Source organism: Xiphophorus maculatus, chromosome 3 (assembly GCF_002775205.1).
Source record: "Xiphophorus maculatus strain JP 163 A chromosome 3, X_maculatus-5.0-male, whole genome shotgun sequence".
NCBI lineage: Eukaryota > Metazoa > Chordata > Actinopteri > Cyprinodontiformes > Poeciliidae > Xiphophorus > Xiphophorus maculatus.
In genome coordinates, this window is record NC_036445.1 from 17,061,585 (window position 1) to 17,084,062 (window position 22,478).

General features: G+C 39.8%; 2 protein-coding genes across 4 annotated transcripts; one reads left to right on the plus strand and one right to left on the minus strand.

Moving 5' to 3' along the window:
• The first annotated feature begins 734 nt into the window (after nt 1-734).
• nmt2 (N-myristoyltransferase 2) lies at nt 735-9,470 on the plus strand. Of its 3 annotated transcripts, none has more exons than XM_023331492.1 (12): nt 735-937; nt 1,383-1,503; nt 2,442-2,583; nt 3,023-3,141; nt 3,225-3,316; nt 4,620-4,736; nt 4,817-4,987; nt 5,080-5,188; nt 5,269-5,439; nt 5,524-5,691; nt 6,628-6,765; nt 7,281-9,470. In XM_023331492.1, the coding sequence occupies exons 1-12, from the start codon at nt 825-827 to the stop codon at nt 7,299-7,301; spliced, it is 1,482 nt and encodes a 493-aa protein (XP_023187260.1). In that variant the 5' UTR covers nt 735-824; the 3' UTR covers nt 7,302-9,470. The 3 variants fall into 3 exon arrangements, with proteins under 3 accessions (XP_023187260.1, XP_023187259.1, XP_023187261.1); XM_023331493.1 differs by having other exon boundaries at nt 741-937; nt 1,386-1,503; XM_023331491.1 differs by having other exon boundaries at nt 5,269-5,691.
• A 707-nt stretch (nt 9,471-10,177) lies between these two features.
• LOC102224696 (ribonuclease P protein subunit p38) lies at nt 10,178-12,271 on the minus strand. Its single transcript, XM_014472794.2, has 2 exons — nt 12,157-12,271; nt 10,178-11,292 (listed from the first exon to the last, which is right to left on the minus strand). The coding sequence occupies exon 2, from the start codon at nt 11,283-11,285 to the stop codon at nt 10,434-10,436; it is 852 nt and encodes a 283-aa protein (XP_014328280.2). The 5' UTR covers nt 11,286-11,292; nt 12,157-12,271; the 3' UTR covers nt 10,178-10,433.
• Nucleotides 12,272-22,478: the final 10,207 nt, after the last annotated feature.

The window sequence follows — 22,478 nt, forward strand, 5'->3', positions numbered from 1 at the left end:
CGGACAGACATGTTTTTGAGTTTTAAAAAATGTTTAAAGTTTATAAGCAATTTGAAAATATCACTTGATAGTTATGTGTTATTGGAAGATTAATCCCTACCAACACTAACTATAAAGTCTTAAAAAAGGCAATGATTAAAATAACTAAAATAATTAAACAATACTAAGCCTGGTGGGGGCACAAGTAAAGCCTGGTGGCCCCCCAGGCTTATAATACACTGTGGGAAACCCTGACATGTGAAAATGTTCAAAGGTTATAATAACAATTCAAAAAGGGTCCCAAGCTCTATTTCATCATTTTGGTTCAGTATCTTTTCATACAACATAGAACAAGGCAAAAAGAGTTGCCTCGTCCATAATTTGTTTTTATTTTACCCGCAGACAGCCAGTTCTTCATGTATTTTTCAGAAGGTATTGATTGTTGAGCAGGCTTTCTGTAGTGCTTAAACCATTGGTATCAAGCTGGTTACTCGCTAATTTCCAGGAATTATGTGTTGTCTTATATTAAACAATGAAATATTGTTTGTTTGTTTTTTCTTTTTCATTTTTTTGTTCTGTGCCCTCATATATCATTAAAACAAACAAACAAACAAAAACATTTACCTATATTCCGCTGGTAAATTTGGTCATGAAGCGCCAGTGTGTATGTGGGAGTTTTGCCAAACGACAAATGTCTGTTCCACCTCACTTTATCCTCCAGGGGGTGCTATTTCCCTCCCGACACTTTCTTTGTTTTTATTTTTTTTTCTCTCCCATCTCTCGCCTCCTGTCAGTGAGCCTCTAAAAAAAAAAAACCGCTTGCTGGCAGTTTTTTAAGCATCTTGATGATGGCGGAGGACAGTGAGTCCGCGGCAAGCCAGCAGAGCCTGGAGCTGGACGACCAGGATACGTGTGGGATAGACGGAGACAACGAAGAGGAGAATGAGCATCTGCAGGGGTGAGGGTGGCCTGTCCCGGCGGTGCGGGGGCAGAAATGCCCCAACGTTACTGCGAGCAGCCTGAGGCTAGCGCAGTTAGCTAGTCAGTGTTAGCTGACACAAACACAACTAAGCGACAGACAGGCAATTGTTTAGAGTTTTTTTTTAGTCTAACTTGTTTTATATCGCTAGAATATTTGACCCTTTTTTTTTGTATTTGTTCCTGTTATTTTACCCGCCTGGATGACATGACAGCCATTAGAGCAAACCGTTAGTCGGCTAGCAGCAAGTAGCTCAGCTGTCAGTGGCTGCTGTAGCTGAGGTTAGCTTTGTGTGTGTGTGTGTGTCCAGCAGAGTCAGTTAGTCATTTTTGTCCTGTGTGTGTGTGTGTGTGTGTGTGTGTGTGTGTGTGTGTGTGTGTGTGCGTGTGCGTGTGCGTGTGTGTGTGTGTGTGTGTGTGTGTAGCAGTCCGGGGGGAGAGCTGGGAGCGAAGCGGAAGAAGAAGAAGCAGAAGAGGAAAAAAGAGAAGCCCAGCTCGGGCTCTGGAGCCAAATCTGACTCTGCTTCTGACTCTCAGGATATCAAGGTGATGAGAAGGATGACAGTGGAGCTGCACCATATTAGTGCTGTAAAAAAAGAAAAAACTTTTCATACCTTTTGAATATTTTCTTTTTATTATTTGACTCCTCATAATGACAAACGTCAATGTCTTTTATTTTGATTTTATATGGCATACCAATGCAAAGTATAATAGTATAATTGTAAAGTTATAAAGACCAGTCATGCATTTTTAATAATTGATTTTATAACTAAAATTGCAAATAATATTGAGTGCATTCATACTGATCTTCCTTTACTCTCATACTGCTAAATAAAGGTAAGCTGTTGCCTTAGTTGTATCTAAAAGTCCACCTTTGTGCAGTTTGAACTCCATCTTTCCATCACTTCAGACCAGCTGTCTCTGCCTCTGAGGAGGACATCCATCCCCCACACCATGATGTGGTTGGATGATAAAATTCCTTTTCTTATCCCACATTGCAATTTGCACAAAAAGTTTTGGATTTTTCATATTTCTCTCCTCATCCTCTCTATCAGTTTAGGTTGTGCTGTATTCTTTCCATTTTGTGGTGATATATTGAACAATGGTTTGTTTTTTGTTTTTAACTTTATGATACTTTACTTGTTTTAATTATATAACACGTGAAGCAAATTACTTGCCCTGAACTTTACTGGTACACTACTTTGAAGTTTGCAGTTGTAAAGTGGAGAAATGTGACAAATTTCAAGATATAAATACTTCTGTAATGCATTACAGGTAGGCTACAACTTCAGGATATACAGTTGTTTGCAGTAATAATCAGCACCAAGCTTACTCAACTCCTACTTATTCTGTAAACTAGGCTTGAATCCAGAAAGCCAAATTAGCTTAATAAGAGCAGTCAAACCATCACACATTGTGCAGGAAAAAATTACATGACCAAAGCAGCTTAAAGACTTACATACATGTCATGTTTATGCTTTCAGAACCCTGGCTTGCCCATTCAGAAGCTCCAGGACATCCAAAGAGCCATGGAACTGCTGTCCTGCCAGGGTCCAGCAAAGAGTATCGACGAGGCAACCAAGCACAAATACCAGTTCTGGGACACCCAGCCTGTCCCAAAGTTAAGTAAGTTTCAAATAAAGTCAGCAAATAAAAGTACAATCAATGGTTGCTGTGCTGCAGTAAACCCTGCTTTGTTTAGCAACTGTTTACAAAGGACATTCATTTTCTAACTAATGACTTTTATTTCATCCTTCTGAGTTGCTCAGGGTTCAGTGCTGCAGAAGAGTGTTAGCTATACTGCACATCCAAGCTTTTCCTTTGTGAGTCATTATATTAAGCAGTTTCCATCCCAACTCTTGCCCGTCTTTGTAGCAGGTTATGGGGACGCCTGGTCACCTTAGGACCAACACAAGCAGGATTTAACCTCTCAGCTCTTCTGCAGTGTTATTAAAAAACAGACTCTTCCACTTTTTGACATTTAAAATATAGAAAATGTTCTCTTTCTTCTTGTGTTGTTTGGAAAATAATTCACCACTGAGAGAGAGATGTGCTATTTTTGTAGATGAAGTCGTGACGAGCCACGGTCCAATTGAAGCTGACAAAGAAAACATCAGACAGGAGCCATATTCTTTACCTCAAGGCTTTATGTGGGACACTTTGGATCTTAGTAATGCAGATGTAGTAAGTGGGATGCTTGTATTGGGTAGAAGAAACTAATGAGGTCACTAATAATGATCTAATTCTAGGTGTCTTTCTGGTTGTAGTTGAAAGAGTTGTACACGTTGTTAAATGAAAACTATGTGGAGGATGATGACAACATGTTCAGATTTGATTATTCACCAAACTTTCTCAAATGGTAAGTACCTTCTGCGATTGTTTACGGTGAGAAGTTTACATACACTCATTGTGTGAATGAATATCATAATATTACGTCTGCTTTAATTTCATTTGAACCACTATATAGTTTTAGGTTAGGGCAAATTTGAGTAATTTTAAACAGAACTTTAAATTTTACTTTATTCAGATTTTCTCTAGTCCTCACAGGGATAAATTATACATGCTGAGTCAAAAATCTGCATATACCTTCACTAATATTAGGACAACGGTTTTTTAGTACGTTGCAGAGACGCCACATCCTATTTGTAGACATCAACAAGGTTCTGTTATATTTTTGTGTGGCTATTTAACCGCCATTATTGACAGAATTGGTACTTGATTATAATTGACTGGCTTGCTGGCACAGACCTAGCTTTTAAACTCAAACGACAAATTTTCAATATGGGTTAAGATTAGGGCCGTTTTAGAAGCTTAATGTCAGAAGAATAGAAAAAAGCTTTATTGTTATTAGTTTGCTTTAAGTGCTACAAAACCAATTCTGTGTGATTTTCATTTGCATGATTGTTTTTCTCATGTCTCTCTTGCTCAGCTATAAAACGACTGAAGGACAAATTCAGTCTGATGCATCGGTCTCAACTAGCTCCTTTTTTTTGAGAATAATTTTGTTTATAGAGAATTTAATGTCCATTTACTTTATTTCAGTTGTTTTATTTGTTTGGAATATATAAAATGTCTTCCAGTGAAAACTGTTAGTTAGAAATAAAAGTTTATTGATATTTGTGTACTTGTGTTATTATACGATTAACATATTTCTTGAAAATGGCCTCAAAACAACACTATTGCTTTCCTCAATAACTTCTGGGACAATTTATTGTCCAGAAATCTTAACAACTTGCTGTGAAACAGTCAAACCCTCAGCATGATGCTGCCCCCACCGTGCCGGTCAGCTGGATAACTGTTCTTGGGTTTGAAAGCTTCACCTTGAATCCTCCGAGAACATGCTTGATGTCATGGATAAAAAGTTACTTCTTATCTGAGAAATGTACCAAAGCGACTGAGAAAAATTGTACCGACAACAAAAAGACTGATTATAGGGTTTGGCATATTTTTGAGGCTGTATGGTTGAAATAAAATGCACAGTAATCACTGAAGCTTTCTGCTGCGTAATTGTTCCATGCTGAAACAATAAAAAGTTCAAGTGTATCTCTAAAAGCTCCAAATTAATAACACATACATTTTCATGACGAGTCAGTGTAAACTTCTCACCAGCCCTTTTACTTTTACTTTATTATCCACCTGCTGGAAATGTCGCTGTCCCTCAGGGCTCTGCGTCCACCTGGTTGGTTACCGCAGTGGCACTGTGGAGTACGAGTGTCCTCAAATAAGAAGCTTGTTGGATTCATCAGTGCCATCCCTGCAGACATACGCGTCTATGACACGTGAGCTCAGCTGACCGGGTCTATAGGTTCTGCAGCAACTCAGGCAGTGATTCAACCCTTGTTGTTCCTTGTTGGTGCAGGACAAAGAAGATGGTAGAAATCAACTTCCTTTGTGTTCATAAGAAGCTGCGCTCGAAGCGTGTTGCTCCTGTGCTGATCCGAGAGATAACACGGAGGGTGAACCTGGAGGGAATATTCCAGGCGGTGTATACAGCCGGAGTTGTGCTCCCTAAACCCGTGTCTACATGCAGGTCTGACGAACCGTACTCGATGTAGAACATGAGAACATGGTGGCACGGCATCGTCCCGTTTCATTACCCTGTCTTTTTTTCCCCCCCGTCAGGTACTGGCATCGTTCGTTGAACCCGAGGAAACTCGTGGAAGTGAAATTTTCCCATCTTAGCAGAAACATGACGTTGCAAAGAACCATGAAGCTCTACAGGCTACCAGATGTGAATGATTACACTTATCTCACTCTTTTCTTCTAGTAAGAGAAAATAAACAAATGTTTTTGCTTCTTTGTTGCATGAAGAGCACTAAGACTCGAGGCCTGCGGCTGATGGAGAGACGTGACCTCCACCAGGTCACTGAGCTGTTGCAGAAATACCTGAGACGTTTCCACCTCGCACCGTCCATGGGAGAAGAAGAGGTTGCTCACTGGTTCCTACCACAGGAAAACATAATTGACACTTACGTTGTAGAGGTCTGTACATCTACTTCCTGTCCTCAAGCTAACAACTCTTTTTGTTGTTGTTCTTATAAAAAGACGAGCTTTTCTCTCTTTCAGACTGCAGGTGGCGTACTGACAGACTTCACTAGTTTCTACACTTTACCCTCAACTGTGATGCACCACCCTCTACATAGGAGCCTGAAGGCAGCTTACTCATTCTACAGTGTTCATACTGTAACGCCACTACTGGACTTAATGAATGATGCACTGATCCTGGCAAAAATGGTAACTAAGCTACTTCCTACCAAAAACCTCAGTTTCACAGTTGATGACAGATATTTACACATATTGCATAAAAACATTTAAGCAAGTTTTCCTCACTGTCTGACACTAAACCGTTTGTGGTTTTGATCATTTACTGTTACCAAATCATTCCTTTTTTGCTAACTATCTGAGTAAAGAAAGGAAGAGAATATTTTCTGGAAGTGTTTAGATCATTTTCTTCAAATTTAGTAGATTTACATACATTTTCTTTATATTTGGTATAACTTGGGTTTTCCTTCCACAAGTTTTTCCACAATAGTTTGCTCAAGTTTTGACCCCAGAGCTTCTGTAACTTAGTTTTGTTGGCAGCTTGGTAAGACTGAAGCAATTGCCAAGAAGGAAATTCTGTCATTAAATATTATCATTTTAAAATGACACTACCAATAAAAATGTACTTGATAACAGTGATAATAAAATCTCACCTGTTTTTCTTTTATTGCTCATGAAAGCAGCATGTCTCAGTAAAATTGAGATATTTAATCTGGACATTCCCATGGTGTTAATAATTTTCTATAAGTACTTGAAGAGATAAACGTGGCGCCTTCAGGAAGTTGTACCCAAGAATGAAGCAGACATGTGGAGATCAACACTTCTCCTGGTATCATTGCCTATCAGTGTTTTTGAGGTGTTGGCTTTAAATGCATCTGCTAGTGTGAATCAGGTTGTGAATTAAACTCGTTACAAGCTCACAATTTTACAAATTGTTTAAAAGTAAAAATCTGGTATTTAGCAAATAAAAAACAGGGAATGTTTAGTTTGATTTATTGACGAACTGAGGAAAAAAAATGTGATGTCTCTTTTTAAACAGTGTATGTACATATCTGAACTGTATACAATTAAATGTAGAAACCTAAGAAGGTGACTCGTCATCTCAGTGTTTGTTGTTGTGTTTGACAGAAAGGTTTTGATGTTTTCAATGCCTTGGATCTGATGGAGAATAAGGTGTTTCTGGAGAAGCTGAAGTTCGGCATAGGAGATGGAAATCTGCAGTATTACCTCTACAATTGGAAATGTCCCCCTATGGATCCTGATAAGGTCAGCAGCATCTTAATAATAATTGATATTTGTACTTTCATGATTTATTCTCTCCCTCACTGCCTCAATGTCCTGGTTGTTCTTTCATTTATTCTTTCACTAGATTTCCTATCTCACTTCCTTCCATCTTCCCCTTTTTGTGCTTCTTCTTTCCTTGTGTCCTATATCTTCTTTTCTTTTCTGCTTTATTTTCCTTTGTTGTCTTTGTTTCTTGCTTCCTTCAGACCGCCGCCTGTAGGATTGGCTAACTCAGTTTCTTTGTGAACTTTAGTATTTTATGTTATAAACTGAACACAGAAACTAAAACTAATGATGCACACGACTATGAACTGTTCCACAAGGATGATGCATTGAATCTGAAAACAAAGGTTTTACTAAGTTTTAAGGTTAACTTTATTAAGAGTTCCATTGTATTTATTGACATCAGATCTTTTCAGTGTTGGTTAGTTAGTTTGTTAAGTGAATAAATGTAGTGTTAGAGCTCATCTAATAATCTGCTGATGCTCGTCTTTCAGGTCGGTCTCGTCCTTCAGTAGCGGCTCGTTTCACTGCTGCTCCACAAACAAGCGTCGTTACCTTCGGCTTCTGGATTCTCCTCACTTGGACCTGCGGGTCGCCCGAGCTCAACAGTGACATCTTCCACAAGTCACCCAACCTCGTGACCGGGCGGTGGTCTCATTAAGAACTCCTGCAGTCCACCGGGAGGTGAAAACTCTTCAGTCATCATCCTGAATGTGAAGTCATGCTATGCCTGAGATATCCTTACAGTTACAGTGCTGTTGACATGCGCTCCCGCTCCTAAAACACGACGCTCGGACGTTCCAGAGGATGCCTTGGCATTGTGAATTTTGCTTCTATTTCTTCATTCTCTACAGACATTGTCAGCAGGGGGCTGGTATGACATACCTGTTCATATAGCTACAGTATGTAAGTGATGATCAACGAGGCAGTTACCTTTTAACATGTTTATTCTCTCCAGTCTGCCATCGTGCCGCTGCACCATTTATTGTTTCCCTCTGTTTTCATACCACTGTGGTCAGTCATGTGGCTGTTTTAGGCCTATGTAGGATTAGAAACTGTAAAAAAGTGTTTCAGACTCCTACCGAAACACTTTTTCTTCAGTAAATATATGTAACAAAGGAAATCTCGTACAAGACAACACAAGAACTGTAACATGTAGTTTACATTGAAAACAAAACCACATTTATTCCTGTAGTTTGAGTTGCAGGTTTGTGAGGGCTGATCTAAAACCTTCTTCTTCTTCTTCTTAAGTTGTGTAGAAGTCGGTGGCTTTTTAATGACGAATGTACAGCATTGATGAAGCACAATTTTACAAACAAATCAAATGGTTTGCTTATTAAGATCTTAAACGTTTGGTATTGACAAATGGTGGGAACTGTTTTACGTTATAAGGCTGACGTTTTGTAATTTAACATTAAACCCATATATGTGGTAGCATTTACTGTTGCACTCCATCATTGTTGTTTTTGGTACACTTTCCAGTTAGCGGCAGCTCTAAGAGGCAATATATTTCATTTTCATTGGGATTTTTGTACAAATTAAACTGAAAAATGGCTTATTGGCTTCAAAATGGAATAGTCAAGCAACCACGGTCTCATGTTTTTAGTTTAGCCATTGCCACTTGCAAAAAAACTCAGCAGAGAAATTCTCTGGTGCAGATAAGCTACTATAAAGTGGCCAATGGTTCAGAAGTGCAATAGATATCCATATGTCAAAACATTTAAAGCCAACCACTGGATGATCTGAACCTGGGTTATAAATTCAAACTTTAATTAATCAAGAAGTCGGAGGAAACATTTAATACATTTCTGTAAGTTCATCACACATTTTTCTTGGTTTTCTGAAATCCTTTTTCTTTTCTTTCAGACATTAAAATATGTAGTGGGTCATTTTGTTTTAGTGTGATGTGCAGCTAAATGTATAGAAGTTGTGATATTTGTTAATGTAAAACATCAACTTCAACTCTCCCTTTACTACTTTTTTGAGGGCATTTAGCAGTTCTGTGTGCTTCAATGAGCAAAGGTTTTGACCGACCACTTGTTCTAAGCTGGAGTCTCTGTTTTTGTTTTACATTCTTTTTGGTGGTTTAATGTTTGTGATTCTGCAAAATGCAAGACAAACAGGCAGCATCTGCTATTTTTTTGTTTGTTTTAATTACTATTCTGTTTTTAATTGCTCATTTTGTATTTGTTTTTCTCACATTCCATAAAGATCGGCCAGAACAAAAAGCATTGGTCAGTAAAAGCTCTGAGTCCAACTCACAAGGAGATGCTACAGTCATTAATTTAACTCTGAAAACCAGTTTCTGCATTGACAGCGTGCCTCGTGTTGCCTGCAGCGGCTCAGATCAACTGTCTGTCGGTTCTGCTCCCATGTTGACTCCAGCATTGATGGTTTACAGCCACAAACTTCAGTGGCTGAGACAACCGCCTTGTTTTTTGTTTTGTTTTTTTTTCTTTAGGAGATCTGCAAGGTCGGGCGATGAGTGTATGTCTGAATTAACATCCAGTCAAACTGAAGAACAATGTTTTTAATTTAGAGCCATTGTAAACTGTGAAACAGCTGAAGAACCTGTACCAGCATCATTTAGGCATAAACCCAGTGCGAATACCAGTCTGTTACAACACATCAGCTATACCAGCATGGATATTTGATTGAATAAACTCTTAAATTTGAAAAAGGAACGTGGCTGAGATGGAGCTTCTTTTTCTGTCATTGCTGAGATTTATTTTAAAGATGTCCTCCTGTTAGGTGTTTCTTTTTTTTTTCCTCCACTAATGAAGTTTTGATTTCTGCTGAAGAAATTAACAAAATGTTTTCCAAAAAGTAAAGAAAAAGCAACATGCTAACTCTGTTCTCTCTGTATTTGGACTGATGACATCACAAGAGGTACGAATCCAAAACTAATCAGCTGGTTTTAACATGTATTGGCAGATTGACACATTCTGACGCCTGTTGCATTTAAGTTGCAATGTGTTCATTATGTGTTAGAGCCATATTATTACAGCTTTAAAAAATACATAATACAGAACAAACATGAAAGTCTCTTGGTGACAAATTTAGTATAAAGTGAGTTTGATTTTTATAGAAACGTTTGGATAGCAGATTAAAAACACAATGTGGTTATCTGGTACTAACAGCACATTTAAGGTTAAATAATGACTATTGCATAACTAAGTACTTTATTATTGGCAATATAATAAAATAAATATATATTACATATATATGTAATATATATTTATTACATATATATGTAATAAATTCATATATATTCATAAATATACTTTTATGAACTCTAAGATCACAACATGCTCCTTTGAGATTTTTAAGATTACACACATTTCATGCAAGAAAACTTTAGAAATAAAACACAATGCATCCATTCTTAACTTGAACAGAACTGTATTTTATTAGATTCTGCAAAACAACTTTTAAGCATTATAAACAAGATTCATGAAAGAAGAAATGCCGTAAAGATACAGATGAAAACTATAATGTTTTATCACAAAACTGTAAAAAGATCAGATTAATTAATTGAAAGCTCAACTTTTATCAAAACTGATATGGTTAAAGCTGTTTTGATGGCTGTCAAAGTTCCAACAATATGCAAACAAAATAAAACAACAGAAGAAACAGGTGAAGATCTTTCACTTCTGTTTCTTCAGTTTTGTTTTTCTTTTCTTATCGGGGTTTGGAACAATTCTCTTTACTTTCAGAGGCCGCAGAGTGCAGGATAAGGCAGAGTCTGTGATTTCAGATTCAATCTCCAGTTTCCGTTTTTGTGCTCTTCTCCCACCTTCCTCCTCCTCCATCTGCTCCTCTCCCTCCTCTTCCTCTTCCAGGTCAGCCGTGAGTTCAGCTGGCACTGCAGCTGCTTCATCTGTCAGCCAATCAACTTCCAGTGAAGGCACTCTGGGTATAATGGCATCCACCGTGTCTCTGAACATCTCCTGGTCTTCAGAAGAACACCGCCTGAACCCCAGAGAGAGGACGCTTTTGAGCCCCAGGTGCTCCGCCACGCTCTCGCTCAGGCGGGGCACCTGGCAGGCCGGCACGCCTCTCGTTGCGCTCAGAGCGATCAGGTGGTTCGTCATGAGCTGCGGTCTGACGGACTTACAAACAAGCAGCAGCCGGAGCTGGTTCCTCTCTAGGGCCTTGGTGACCTCGTTGATGCCGATGGCCAGCTGCCGTCTGGCCGCCGTATCTGTCCAGCCGTTTCTGGTCGGATTGGGCCCCTGCGCCTCCTCACTCGCCTGGGGAACAGGCTCCACAGCAACATCTGGTTTATTCTCCTTCTTTTTCCTCCACTGGTGAGGCATTTTCACCTCTTCCTTCTTCAGGCCTGTGGCAATTATTTTGTCCTTTAATGTTCTCAGGATGAAATCCTTGTCTTTCGGTAAAAGTGGGCTCCATTTTGCACTGAAGGGTGACGTAAAGGAGGCCTTACTTCGGACCTGCTTTTTGAGAGCTTTCTTAGATGGTTTTGCTGCAGATGTCATGGCTCATCTAGATCGCAAAACAAGAAAAATCAACTTAACACAGAAACTTTTCTGTATTTTCAGCAACATTCCTCACTATGATCTTTATGTAATGTTTTGAGGCTGTCTCTGGATTCCTAAGTATATTTTTAGTCTTATTTTGTCTTATTTCTCAACCATTGCTGATTTGCTCCTAATTAAATGAATCCATTCTTTCCTCAACCTGTATAATTTTCACTGTTACCATGACAGTAACACAAATTTGATGAATAAGCCTCTCCTGTTTCAAAACGAGGCTTCTTTTGCACCAGGAGTCATTAAAACTCATAAAGTTTGTGGCCATCTTTGCTTTGAGGCCATCAACAGTTTGACTGGATAGATAAATAAATATGTCATCTAGATAGATAGAACATAATATATAAGAGTTTATATTTTTTCTGTTTCTCTGACCTGACTCAGATAAATAGTTTTCTGAAACTTCAACTTAAATGCCACATGTCTGAACAGAACAAAATAAAATAAAGTTAATCGTTATATATATAGGATTTATTTCCCTTTCTTGGGTTTTGTAACTGCAGGCTTCAGCTGTTATTGAGAAAACCATAAGTTATTTTATATCAAATTATTGCTCAACAATTCTATATTAAACGCCACTTCGTTACTGATCCTGTGTAGGAACAATATATACAATTTATCGTTATAAAAAATGTCCTATTGTCTTTGTTGAGGTTTGTTACTGCAGGCTTCAGAAGCTGTAATTCTGAGACAGTTTTAAAATGGGTTTATATCGAGATATTTCTGATTTAAATAAACTAACGTTACCTTTCGCTGTCCTTTCACACGTTAACGATATAAAACACATAAAAGAAGTATGTTACTGTTTTAAACATACCTGCATTTATGTCGTCACGCTTAGTTTATCTTTATTTTTTTAATGTTGGATTCGTGTCTTCAGTCCTGCACGGACTCACAGGGCGCTGCCATCTTGTTTGAATTTAAAAGTTTACAGTCAGAAACAGCGCCCACTAGCGTTATGGTGGCAGCATGACAATTACTGATAAGACGAGCAGACAAGACTCTGGAGCATTATTGTCAAGGTTTTACACACCAAATCAAATAAACTGGGGCAGCAATTATTCAGGATTCATGTTTGGTGGGAGAAGAGGGGGTGCACTAACATTAGCCTTTTCCATAAAATAATTATTTTAGATATTTTCTTCTGAGTTCCAACCAAAAGGCACACTTTGGCATGCCCTATTTAAATTTCTACAGAAATGTTCTAGCTGGGGCCTGCCATAGCAATGCATAGCAGAGCAGTGCATTAACTTGAGAACTGCAGACAAAACCTTCAGTGCAGTGCAGGTTTTATCTGCACTGCAAATCTATCAGGATCTTGATAGATAACCTGCAATTTTGATAGGTTTTATCAAGATTGCACTGTAAGTTAGACAGACTTACCATGAGTTTATTTAAACTGCCCAGATCAAACACACACACATGGTCATCCATACAGAGAAAATATCTAAGTAAGGAAGGAAGTGCAAGAAAAATCTCAAAGAAATCACAGGAAGAAATATTCTATCCTGTCCATTTCCTAACTGCCTGATCCCTTTGTTAGTCCTTCACTGAAAATCTTGAATCGCTCTTAGTCTGATCCCTCCCCAATGGCATCCTGTCCTAGGAAACCTCACTAAAGGCTGAACCTCAAGACAAAATCTCCATCTGGTTCATAGGGATACTCAAACCCCTCCACCACGTTAAGGTGGCGATTCTGCGGAGGGGTCACCAGCCGATCGCGATGGATGTTTAGTCCAAGGGATCCCCCATCCTGAGCAAGCACAAGGCAACAGTGGAGAGGATAACTCCCTTTAAAAGGAAGAAACCTCCAGCAGAACCAGGCTCAGGATGAACAGCCATCTGCCGAGGCTGACTGGCTTCAAGAGGGCAAAAATAAAAAACACACACACAAAAAGAAACACATTAAAACACAGCTGTAACAGAATCTCTGAAAGAAGAAAAACACAGTTTTGACACCAGCCACCAGCCACTGACGAGATCCAGGCTCCGACACCAGCTACTGGCGAGGCCAAGGCTCCGACACCAGAAACTGGCGAGGCCAAGGCTCCGACACCAGCCACTGGCGAAGCCAAGGCTCCGACACCAGCCACTGACGAGATCCAGGCTCCGACACCAGAAACTGGCGAGGCCAAGGCTCCGACACCAGAAACTGGCGAGACCAAGGCTCCGACAAGAGACACCAGCCACTGGCGAAGCCAAGGCTCCGACACCAGCCACTGACGAGATCCAGGCTCCGACACCAGAAACTGGCGAGACCAAGGCTCCGACAAGAGACACCAGCCACTGGCGAAGCCAAGGCTCCGACACCAGCCACTGACGAGATCCAGGCTCCGACACCAGAAACTGGCGAGGCCAAGGCTCCGACACCAGCCACTGACGAGATCCAGGCTCCGACACCAGAAACTGGCGAAGCCAAGGCTCCGACACCAGAAACTGGCGAGACCAAGGCTCCGACAAGAGACACCAGCCACTGGCGAGGCCAAGGCTCCGGCATCAGCCACTGGCGAGGCCAAGGCTCCGACACCAGGCAGGAGCCACTGGCAAGGCCCAGACACCAATAGCAACCACCAGCAACTAGCCAAGCCCAGACACTGACACCAGCCACCAGGAACTGACGAGGCCAAGGCACTGACACCAGCCACCAGAGGCTAGCGAGGCCCAGACTCTGACACCAGCCACCAGAGGCGAGCGAGGTCCAGACTCTGACACCAGCCACCTGAGGCTAGCGAGGCCCAGACTCTGACACCAGCCACCAGAGGCTAGCGAGGCCCAGACACTGACACCAGCCACCAGAAGCTAGCGAGGCCCAGACTCTGACACCAGCCACCAGAGGCTAGCGAGGCCCAGACACTGACACCAGCCACCAGAGGCTAGCGAGGCCCAGACACTGACACCAGCCACCAGAGGCTAGCGAGGCCCAGACTCTGACACCAGCCACCAGAGGCTAGCGAGGCCCAGACTCTGACACCAGCCACCAGAGGCTAGCAAGGCCCAGACACTGACACCAGCCACCAGAGGTTAGCAATGCCCAGAGACCGACAGCAGCCACCAGAGGCTACCGAGGTCCAGACACTGACACCAGCCACCAGAGGTTAGCAAGGCCCAGACTCTGACACCAGCCACCAGAGGCTAGCGAGGCCCAGACACTGACACCAGCCACCAGAGGCTAGCAAGGCCCAGACTCTGACACCAGCCATCAGAGGCTAGCGAGGCCCAGACACTGACACCAGCCACCTGAGGCTAGCGAGGTCCAGACTCTGACACCAGCCACCAGAGGCTAGCGAGGCCCAGACACTGACACCAGCCACCTGAGGCTAGCGAGGTCCAGACTCTGACACCAGCCACCTGAGGCTAGCGAGGTCCAGACTCTGACACCAGCAACCAGAGACTGGCGAGGTCCAGAGACTGACACCAGCCACCTGAGGCTAGCGAGGTCCAGACTCTGACACCAGCCACCTGAGGCTAGCGAGGCCCAGACACTGACACCAGAGGCTAGCGAGGCCCAGACTCTGACACCGGCCACCAGAGGCTAGCGAGGCCCAGACACTGACACCAGCCACCTGAGGCTAGCAAGGCCCAGACTCTGACACCAGCCACCAGAGGCTAGCGAGGCCCAGACACTGACACCAGCCACCTGAGGCTAGCGAGGCCCAGACACTGACACCAGCCACCAGAAGCTAGCGAGGCCCAGACACTGACAGAAGACACCGCTTCCCAGGGTCTGACAGCAGCTAGTTGCTGTGAGAACTGTGTTTCTCTCTGTAAATTAATATTTTTGCTAAATTAAATAAACATTAAACAAAAACAATACATATATGAAAGACGGTGTCCTCTTCATGCAGCAAGTTCTCCATGCACTCTAAAGTTGTAGAGGCATGTGTAGTCTGGATGGCCCCAGTTGCTGTTCACCTGTAGGCTCACATGGGTGAAGGAGTCAATTTTATAATCCTGTGAGCCAAGAGAGATACAAATTATTAGGGTTAGATTAATAATCCATAGCTACAAATAGACAAGACAATGGAAACATAGGAGATCTGAATAAAGTGAATGGAAGCCTAGTTCAACTGTCCTTACTGTAAATATATTTTGCATAGATTTTTGAAGATACCATGGAATTATACTAATATCTTCCTAACCAGAAAACAAAATGTTATCCAGTAACACTGGGGTTTATTTTCATTTGTTTCTTATCGTGAGGCAACAAAAACGACTGTTTTGTGATAACAAATTGATGTATTTTGCTGTCAAGACATAATAAAGGTTGGTCTGAAGAACCTTATGGTTGTATGTTATAAAAAATTACCAATATTTATAACAGGATCAGTCACTCTGGGCTTCTGTAAGAACTGTTGTATTTGGTTAATAAAACATTAATTTGACATATTTACAGGAATTTTGAAGGTTTGTATCCTGCTGCCATCTTCTTCATATTGAAAAGCTCCCAAGAAACTCTCCTCATCGTTTATATTCTTCTTTCCCTGAGAGAAAATTAGATAGAAATGCAGTTCATTATCCTGTTCTTTCTATATATATGAAAGTTAGTTGGTGTATCTAAAAACATCATATGCTGATATAAGCAGAAAATTCATTTGTGCAAACAGAAAGTTTGCATGAGATCAGGTGATATGTTACTAAATCATTGCTAACACTTTTTAAAGCCCCTTCATCCACAGTATAGGTGGACGAATATGTGATACATGTGGTGTTGCTTGACTTACATAGACAGAGAATTCCCTCGGAGCACTGGAGATTCTGGAAGATGGGGATATTATCTTAGGAATATGACCCAGCGACACATGAGTGACAGTGGCTTTATGGGACAGTTGCACGGATAAACGTCCTGGGAATCCTGCAAAGGCCCAGCATTGTCCAGGATTCAGATGAGTTCTTCCCTGAAGTCAGAGTATAAAACAAAATTTAGGTGGGGTACCAAGACTAAGAGAAAAGGAAATCGTAAAGCCTAATATTTTATCAAAAAGAAACACCACTTTGCCTAATATTCATTTAATGTTCTGAGTGTTGTACAGACCTGAATGACAATGTTTGGGCCTATAGGTTCTTCTTGTAAAGGCATCCCAAATAATCTGCATGGTCTGTTGCTCTCAAATGCTTCTGAGGTCATCGTGTGCACAAGTCTGGCACCTGCACAAAAAACAGAAATAGTGAGTTAAGAAACCTTAATACTGAAAATTTGCAATCTGGTTTATGATCTTCTTTCTAATAGCTCACCTTGAGACTCCAGAGCAAAGTTGGGCAACAGATCCGCTGGTGGTAGAAGGTATTCAAGTTTCTGCATCACCTCCTGCAGATCTTCGTGGAAACCCTCTGGGAGCTTTTCTTGATCCTTATCCAGAGACAGAAAGTTTGACACAACATTGAAATTAACAGCTTGTTCTCAAGTTTGTTCAGGATATTTAAATCAGAGTTAAGATTAGGAAGAGAAAACCTACCATGTCCACTGGAGTTACTGAAACTATTGACTCTGACGGTCTTAAGTGCAGAGCAGAAAATATGCAGCTACATCCTGATGAACATGAGCAGAAGATGACAGTCAGTGACATAACATAGAAAATACAGACTTTCTACAAAACTTTCAAACTGTTTGTTTGTGGAAGGAGAGAAATTACCAGACAAGAGCAAGATGACAAAGATGATCCCATTACGTTGTAACGGACTGATAATCCCATCTTTTACAGTGAAAAGCAAATCATTCTCTTGGTGGTTATCTTGCATTTTACTGCAAACTGGGCGTCTTTTTGTCCTACTCCTGGCACAAGATGGAAAAAATACAAGTGTTAAAATATGTGCATTGATCAGCAGATGACTGTTAAACTTAAGGGATAAAAAAAAAGCTTATATATTATACCTGACTCTCGTCTCTCGATAGGAAATTGTTGGTTTCCCATTAGAGTCATAGTATCCATTATTCATTAAACGAAGGCTTCGTTTCAATGGAGCTGCACAAAAAGAGAAAAAACAAACACATGGAAGAGGGGTTGCTGACTGACACAAAGCATCTTAAATACACACACACATTGTATATACACATACAGTATATATATATATATATATATATATATATATATATATATATATATATAAATATATATATATATATATATATATATATATATATATATATATATATATACACTATATATAGTGTATAGATAGATAGATAGATAGATAGATAGATAGATAGATAGATAGATAGATAGATAGATAGATAGATAGATAGATAGATAGATAGATAGATAGATAGATAGATAGATAGATAGATAGATAGATAGATAGATAGATAGATAGATAGATAGATAGATAGATAGATAGATAGATAGATAGATAGATATAGATAACTCGGACAACTTCGCTGAAACAAGTTGTTTGAGCTTTCACGGTGTCCGTAGTTCTGTAGATGAACGCTCTGAACAAGCGCGTGCTTGTTACGCGCGTGCTTGTTATGAGCGCTGGGGGAACCGTATCTGATGGGGAAACGCGAATTGACGTAACACCTGTTGAGGTGGGTCAGGTTTGCCCTGTGTATTGTCTTGAAGGCTAGGCACCTGGTTAAACTGTGGAACAAATTGGTTTCCCCCAAACATGCAGAAGTTTGTGATTTTGAAGCTATTTTATGTATTTTATTCGGTCTGATAACTAATTGCAAAGAAAAAAATGTTAAGGAGAAGTATTTTTGCAAAGCATGTTCACTAGTCTAAGGTTAATTATTTAAATTTGGGTTTGCAGATTATTTTTGTTTATGCCCAGAGTGAAAGTAAAATCAAAATTTAAGTGCTGAAGTCCTTAAACATTGCAATTTAGCAAATTGTTAATATTGAGTACAGTTTGGGGAGTGGGGGCTTCGCCCAGGACGCCAAACAGGTGAGGGTCGCCCCAGGACAGAAGGCCAACTTTGTAACGGTCTTTACAAAGTCAGTTACAAAGTCAGATTTCAGGCCAGATCACTAGCTGATCAGATTATTAATCTCTTATCACAGTGAATTTAATATGTAAAGTGAGAAAACCATAAACTGGCTTTAAATTGTGTAAAACCTCTTACTATGTTTATGCTGTTTTCATGTTTGCTCAGTGAAGTTGTCAAATATGCAAAAAAAAAAAAAAAAAAAAGGTGCTAGAAGCAAACTGAGACTTTTGATATTTGCCTCAAAAGTAACTAAAATGATTTGAGCTCAAAAACAGATTTCTCACAACCTTAAACAGAAAATGGGTTTGCATTTTATGTTGATTCACCTCCTCAATTGCTGAGGTGCATTTGTGTTTTATATATGGCTTCTTAGAGTTGGGACACTCATGTTTCATGACTTATACAGGCAGAAAAATATTTTGGAGCACTGCAGATTGAGCCAATTGGGGGGGAAATCTTGTGACTATGAGCCAAGGACACATGAGTAACGGAGACTCAAAAGTAACTAAAATTATTTGATGTTGTGCTAAAAATCAGATTACTCACAGCCTATTGTGTGTAAACTATCTCTAACATTGCCATCACAATTTCCTCAGAAATCTTACACAAAAATTAGATCTGGTTTCTTTGTCACTAAATTAAAAAACAAAATACTTACTTTTACCGTGTTCCACCATGGTTTAGTTGAGCTATCAGGTCTTCGAAATCTGACTTTCTCCTTGAACTGAATTGCAACAAAAGTGAGAAATCTGAGTGGAACTCGTCTCTTATTGACAAAAGCTCCAAAAGCGCCTGATGACACATCAGCCTATGTGACATCACAATATTAAACAGAGGCTTTCCGCATATAATTAACTGCTGGACTTCATGAGAATGTTTTAAAACTCATTTTAGATCATCTTACAGCAAAAATTTATTCAACTCTTATGCTGCCAAATGAATGTATCTTTCTTCAAATCAGACAAAAATGGTTTGTCCTAAGTTTGCATAGCAACATTTTTTGTTTGTTCATATTCCTTTATTTAATCAGGTAAACCCCGTTGAGATCTAGATCTCATTTTCAAGAGGGACCTGAGCAAAAAGGAGAGTGGATAAATATGCTGGGGTTAGACCGAGTAAACATTTATACATCAGGATCATTAAATGATTGTTTCTCCGTACACTTAAAGGAGGCCATTCAGCTTTTGCGTACAAATCACAATGATGTGTCAGACGTCGACTACCGGTTATAAACCTTAAAGCGCAATGATACACAGTATTTAATGATCGAAGACATTTGGTCGAAGCATTCATATATAGAACATCTCCATAATCCAAAAGTGGCAGGAATGTCGCTGCTACCAATTTTCTTCTAGCTTTGAGTGTAAAACAAGATCCATTTCGATAATAAAACCCAATTTTCCTTTTCAATGTCCGTAGTAGATTTGCTATGTGATTTTTAAAAGAGAGTTCATTATCTAGAATAAAACCAAGATATTTATAATTACTGACAAACTCGATTTGTGCTCCTACAGCAGTGGTAAGCAATAGGGAAGTTTCTGGTATTTTTCTGGCATGTGAGAAAATCATTGCTTTTGTCTTGTCCACATTCAAAACCAACTTCAGAGTTTGTAAACGTGTTTGAACTACATTAAAAGCAGTTTGTTTGTGCTGCTATCATTTTAAAGATATTAAGAAATGTTTCCAGAGGTCACAAAAGGTCAATCTGCCCCACCCACCTTCTGCAAATCAAACAAAATCAGTGTCAATCAACCTGACTACCTTTAGTCAGTTTGATTTTGTAAAAAGGGGGCAGTGGGCGGCTGGTTGACCTCTGACCTTTAAACTTTCTTTAATATCTTCAAAACCAAAGCAGCACAAACAAAAATGTTTGCTGCACAAACCAGCACAAATGCAGTCGAGTTGATTGATAACCAATTTTTTCTGATTTGCAGAAGGTGGGAGAGGTCAGTCCCATACTTATTTGGAAATGGTGGCGCTATTTCCTATATTATTCATAGTTTCAATTATTTTTCCTTTGAAATGTTGTTGATTTCCAGTCATGATTAAAAGATAATAATGAAACACAATATATTTGTAAACATATTGATTGTACTCAATCAATATATTTATTGATTAATGAGTTACATTGATAATAACATTTATTTTATTATTAATGTGCTACTATTACAAAATAGTTTGTAATGAAAATGCGTTACATTGATAAATTAGTTCACAGTAAACAAATTGTATGTCTAAATTTATGCTTATAATGGTTAAAACGTGTTGAAATTCAATCAGAGTGGCTGTCACTTTGACCAACGGAGGCACTGCGTCGAAAGGAGGTGAGGCGAGGCAGCAAAATCTAGTTGGAGCAGCTTTATTTGGTGCTGCAGGTCACCATTACACCGACCAACATTTCCTCAGTGAAACAAAGAAGCTGGCTTTATCCTTTGGCCAATTCCACCCACAACAGGTAAAGGGGTGACAAACAAAACAAGAAATTATTTACACAAACCTAACACAAAATAATGGTACAAATAAATATTTACATGCATGCAAATTAGAAACAAACTAATCTTAAGGTCAATCAAAAGATTAAATTAAACTTAATAAAACTTTCAGAGCATAACCCCTATTAGTTGACATGGTATGCTCCAGCTTTTAACTGCACCTGGAGCACTTGTCTCCCTTTCTGCTCCACCCTTCTGAGGAGACACACCCGAAAGGTAAGACTCAATTAACCCAACAAAAACACACTGAAATAAAGAAATGCAACAAAAAGAATTTGTTCTGTAAATAAACATCAATAATCAATAGGGATGGAGCCCCTGGACTCCATCACAGTGGCATATGTATTACTCTCTATTTGCACACAAGAAAAATCTCAAAGAAATCACAGGAAGAAATATTCTATCCTATCCATTTCCTAACTGCCTGATCCCTTTGGTAGTCCTTCACTGAAAATCTTGAATCGCTCTTAGTCTGATCCCTCCCCAATGGCATCCTGTCCTAGGAAACCTCACTAAAGGCTGAACCTCAAGACAAAATCTCCATCTGGTTCATAGGGATACTCAAACCCCTCCACCACATTAAGGTGGCGATTCGGCGGAGGGGTCACCAGCCGATCGCGATGGATGTTTAATCAAAGGGATCCCCCATCCTGAGCAAGCACAAGGCAACAGTGGAGAGGATAACTCCCTTTAAAAGGAAGAAACCTCCAGCAGAACCAGGCTCAGGATGAACAGCCATCTGCCGAGGCTGACTGGCTTCAAGAGGGCAAAAATAAAAAACACACACAAAAAGAAACACATTAAAACACAGCTGTAACAGAATCTCTGAAAGAAGAAAAACAGTTTTCACACCAGTCACTGCTTCCCAGGTTCTGACCGCAGCTAGTTGTGAGGACTGTGTTTCACTCTTTAAATAAATACTTTTACTAAATTAAACACATTAAACAAATACAATACATATATGAAAGACGGTGTCCTCTTCATGCAGCAAGTTCTCCATGCACTCTAAAGTTGTAGAGGCATGTGTAGTCTGGATGGCCCCAGTTGCTGTTCACCTGTAGCCTCACATGGGTGAAGGAGTCAATTTTATCATCCTGTGAGCCAAGAGAGATACAAATTATTAGGGTTAGATTAATAATCCATAGCTACAACTAGACAAGACGATGGAAACATAGGAGATCTGAATAAAGTGCATGGAAGCCTAGTTCAACTGTCCTTAATGTAAATATATTTTACATAGATTTTTCAAAATACCATGGAATTATACTAATATCTTCCTAACCAGAAAACAAAATGTTATCCAGTAACACTGGGGTTTATTTTCATTTGTTTCTTATCGTGAGGCAACAAAAACGATTGTTTTGTGATAACAGATTGATTACCAATATTTATAACAGGATCAGTCACTCTGGGCTTCTGTAAGAACTGTTGTATTTGGTTAATAAAACATTAATTTGACATATTTACAGGAATTTTGAAGGTCTGTATCCTGCTGCCATCTTCTTCATATTGGAAAGTTCCCAAGAAACTCTCCTCATTGTTTATGTCCTTCTATCCCTGAGACAAAATTAGATAGAAATGCAGTTCATTATCCTGTTCTTTCTATATATATGAAAGTTAGTTGGTGTATCTAAAAACATCGTATGCTGATATAAGCAGAAAATTCATTTGTGCAAACAGAAAGTTTGCATGAGATCAGGTGATATGTTACTAAATCATTGC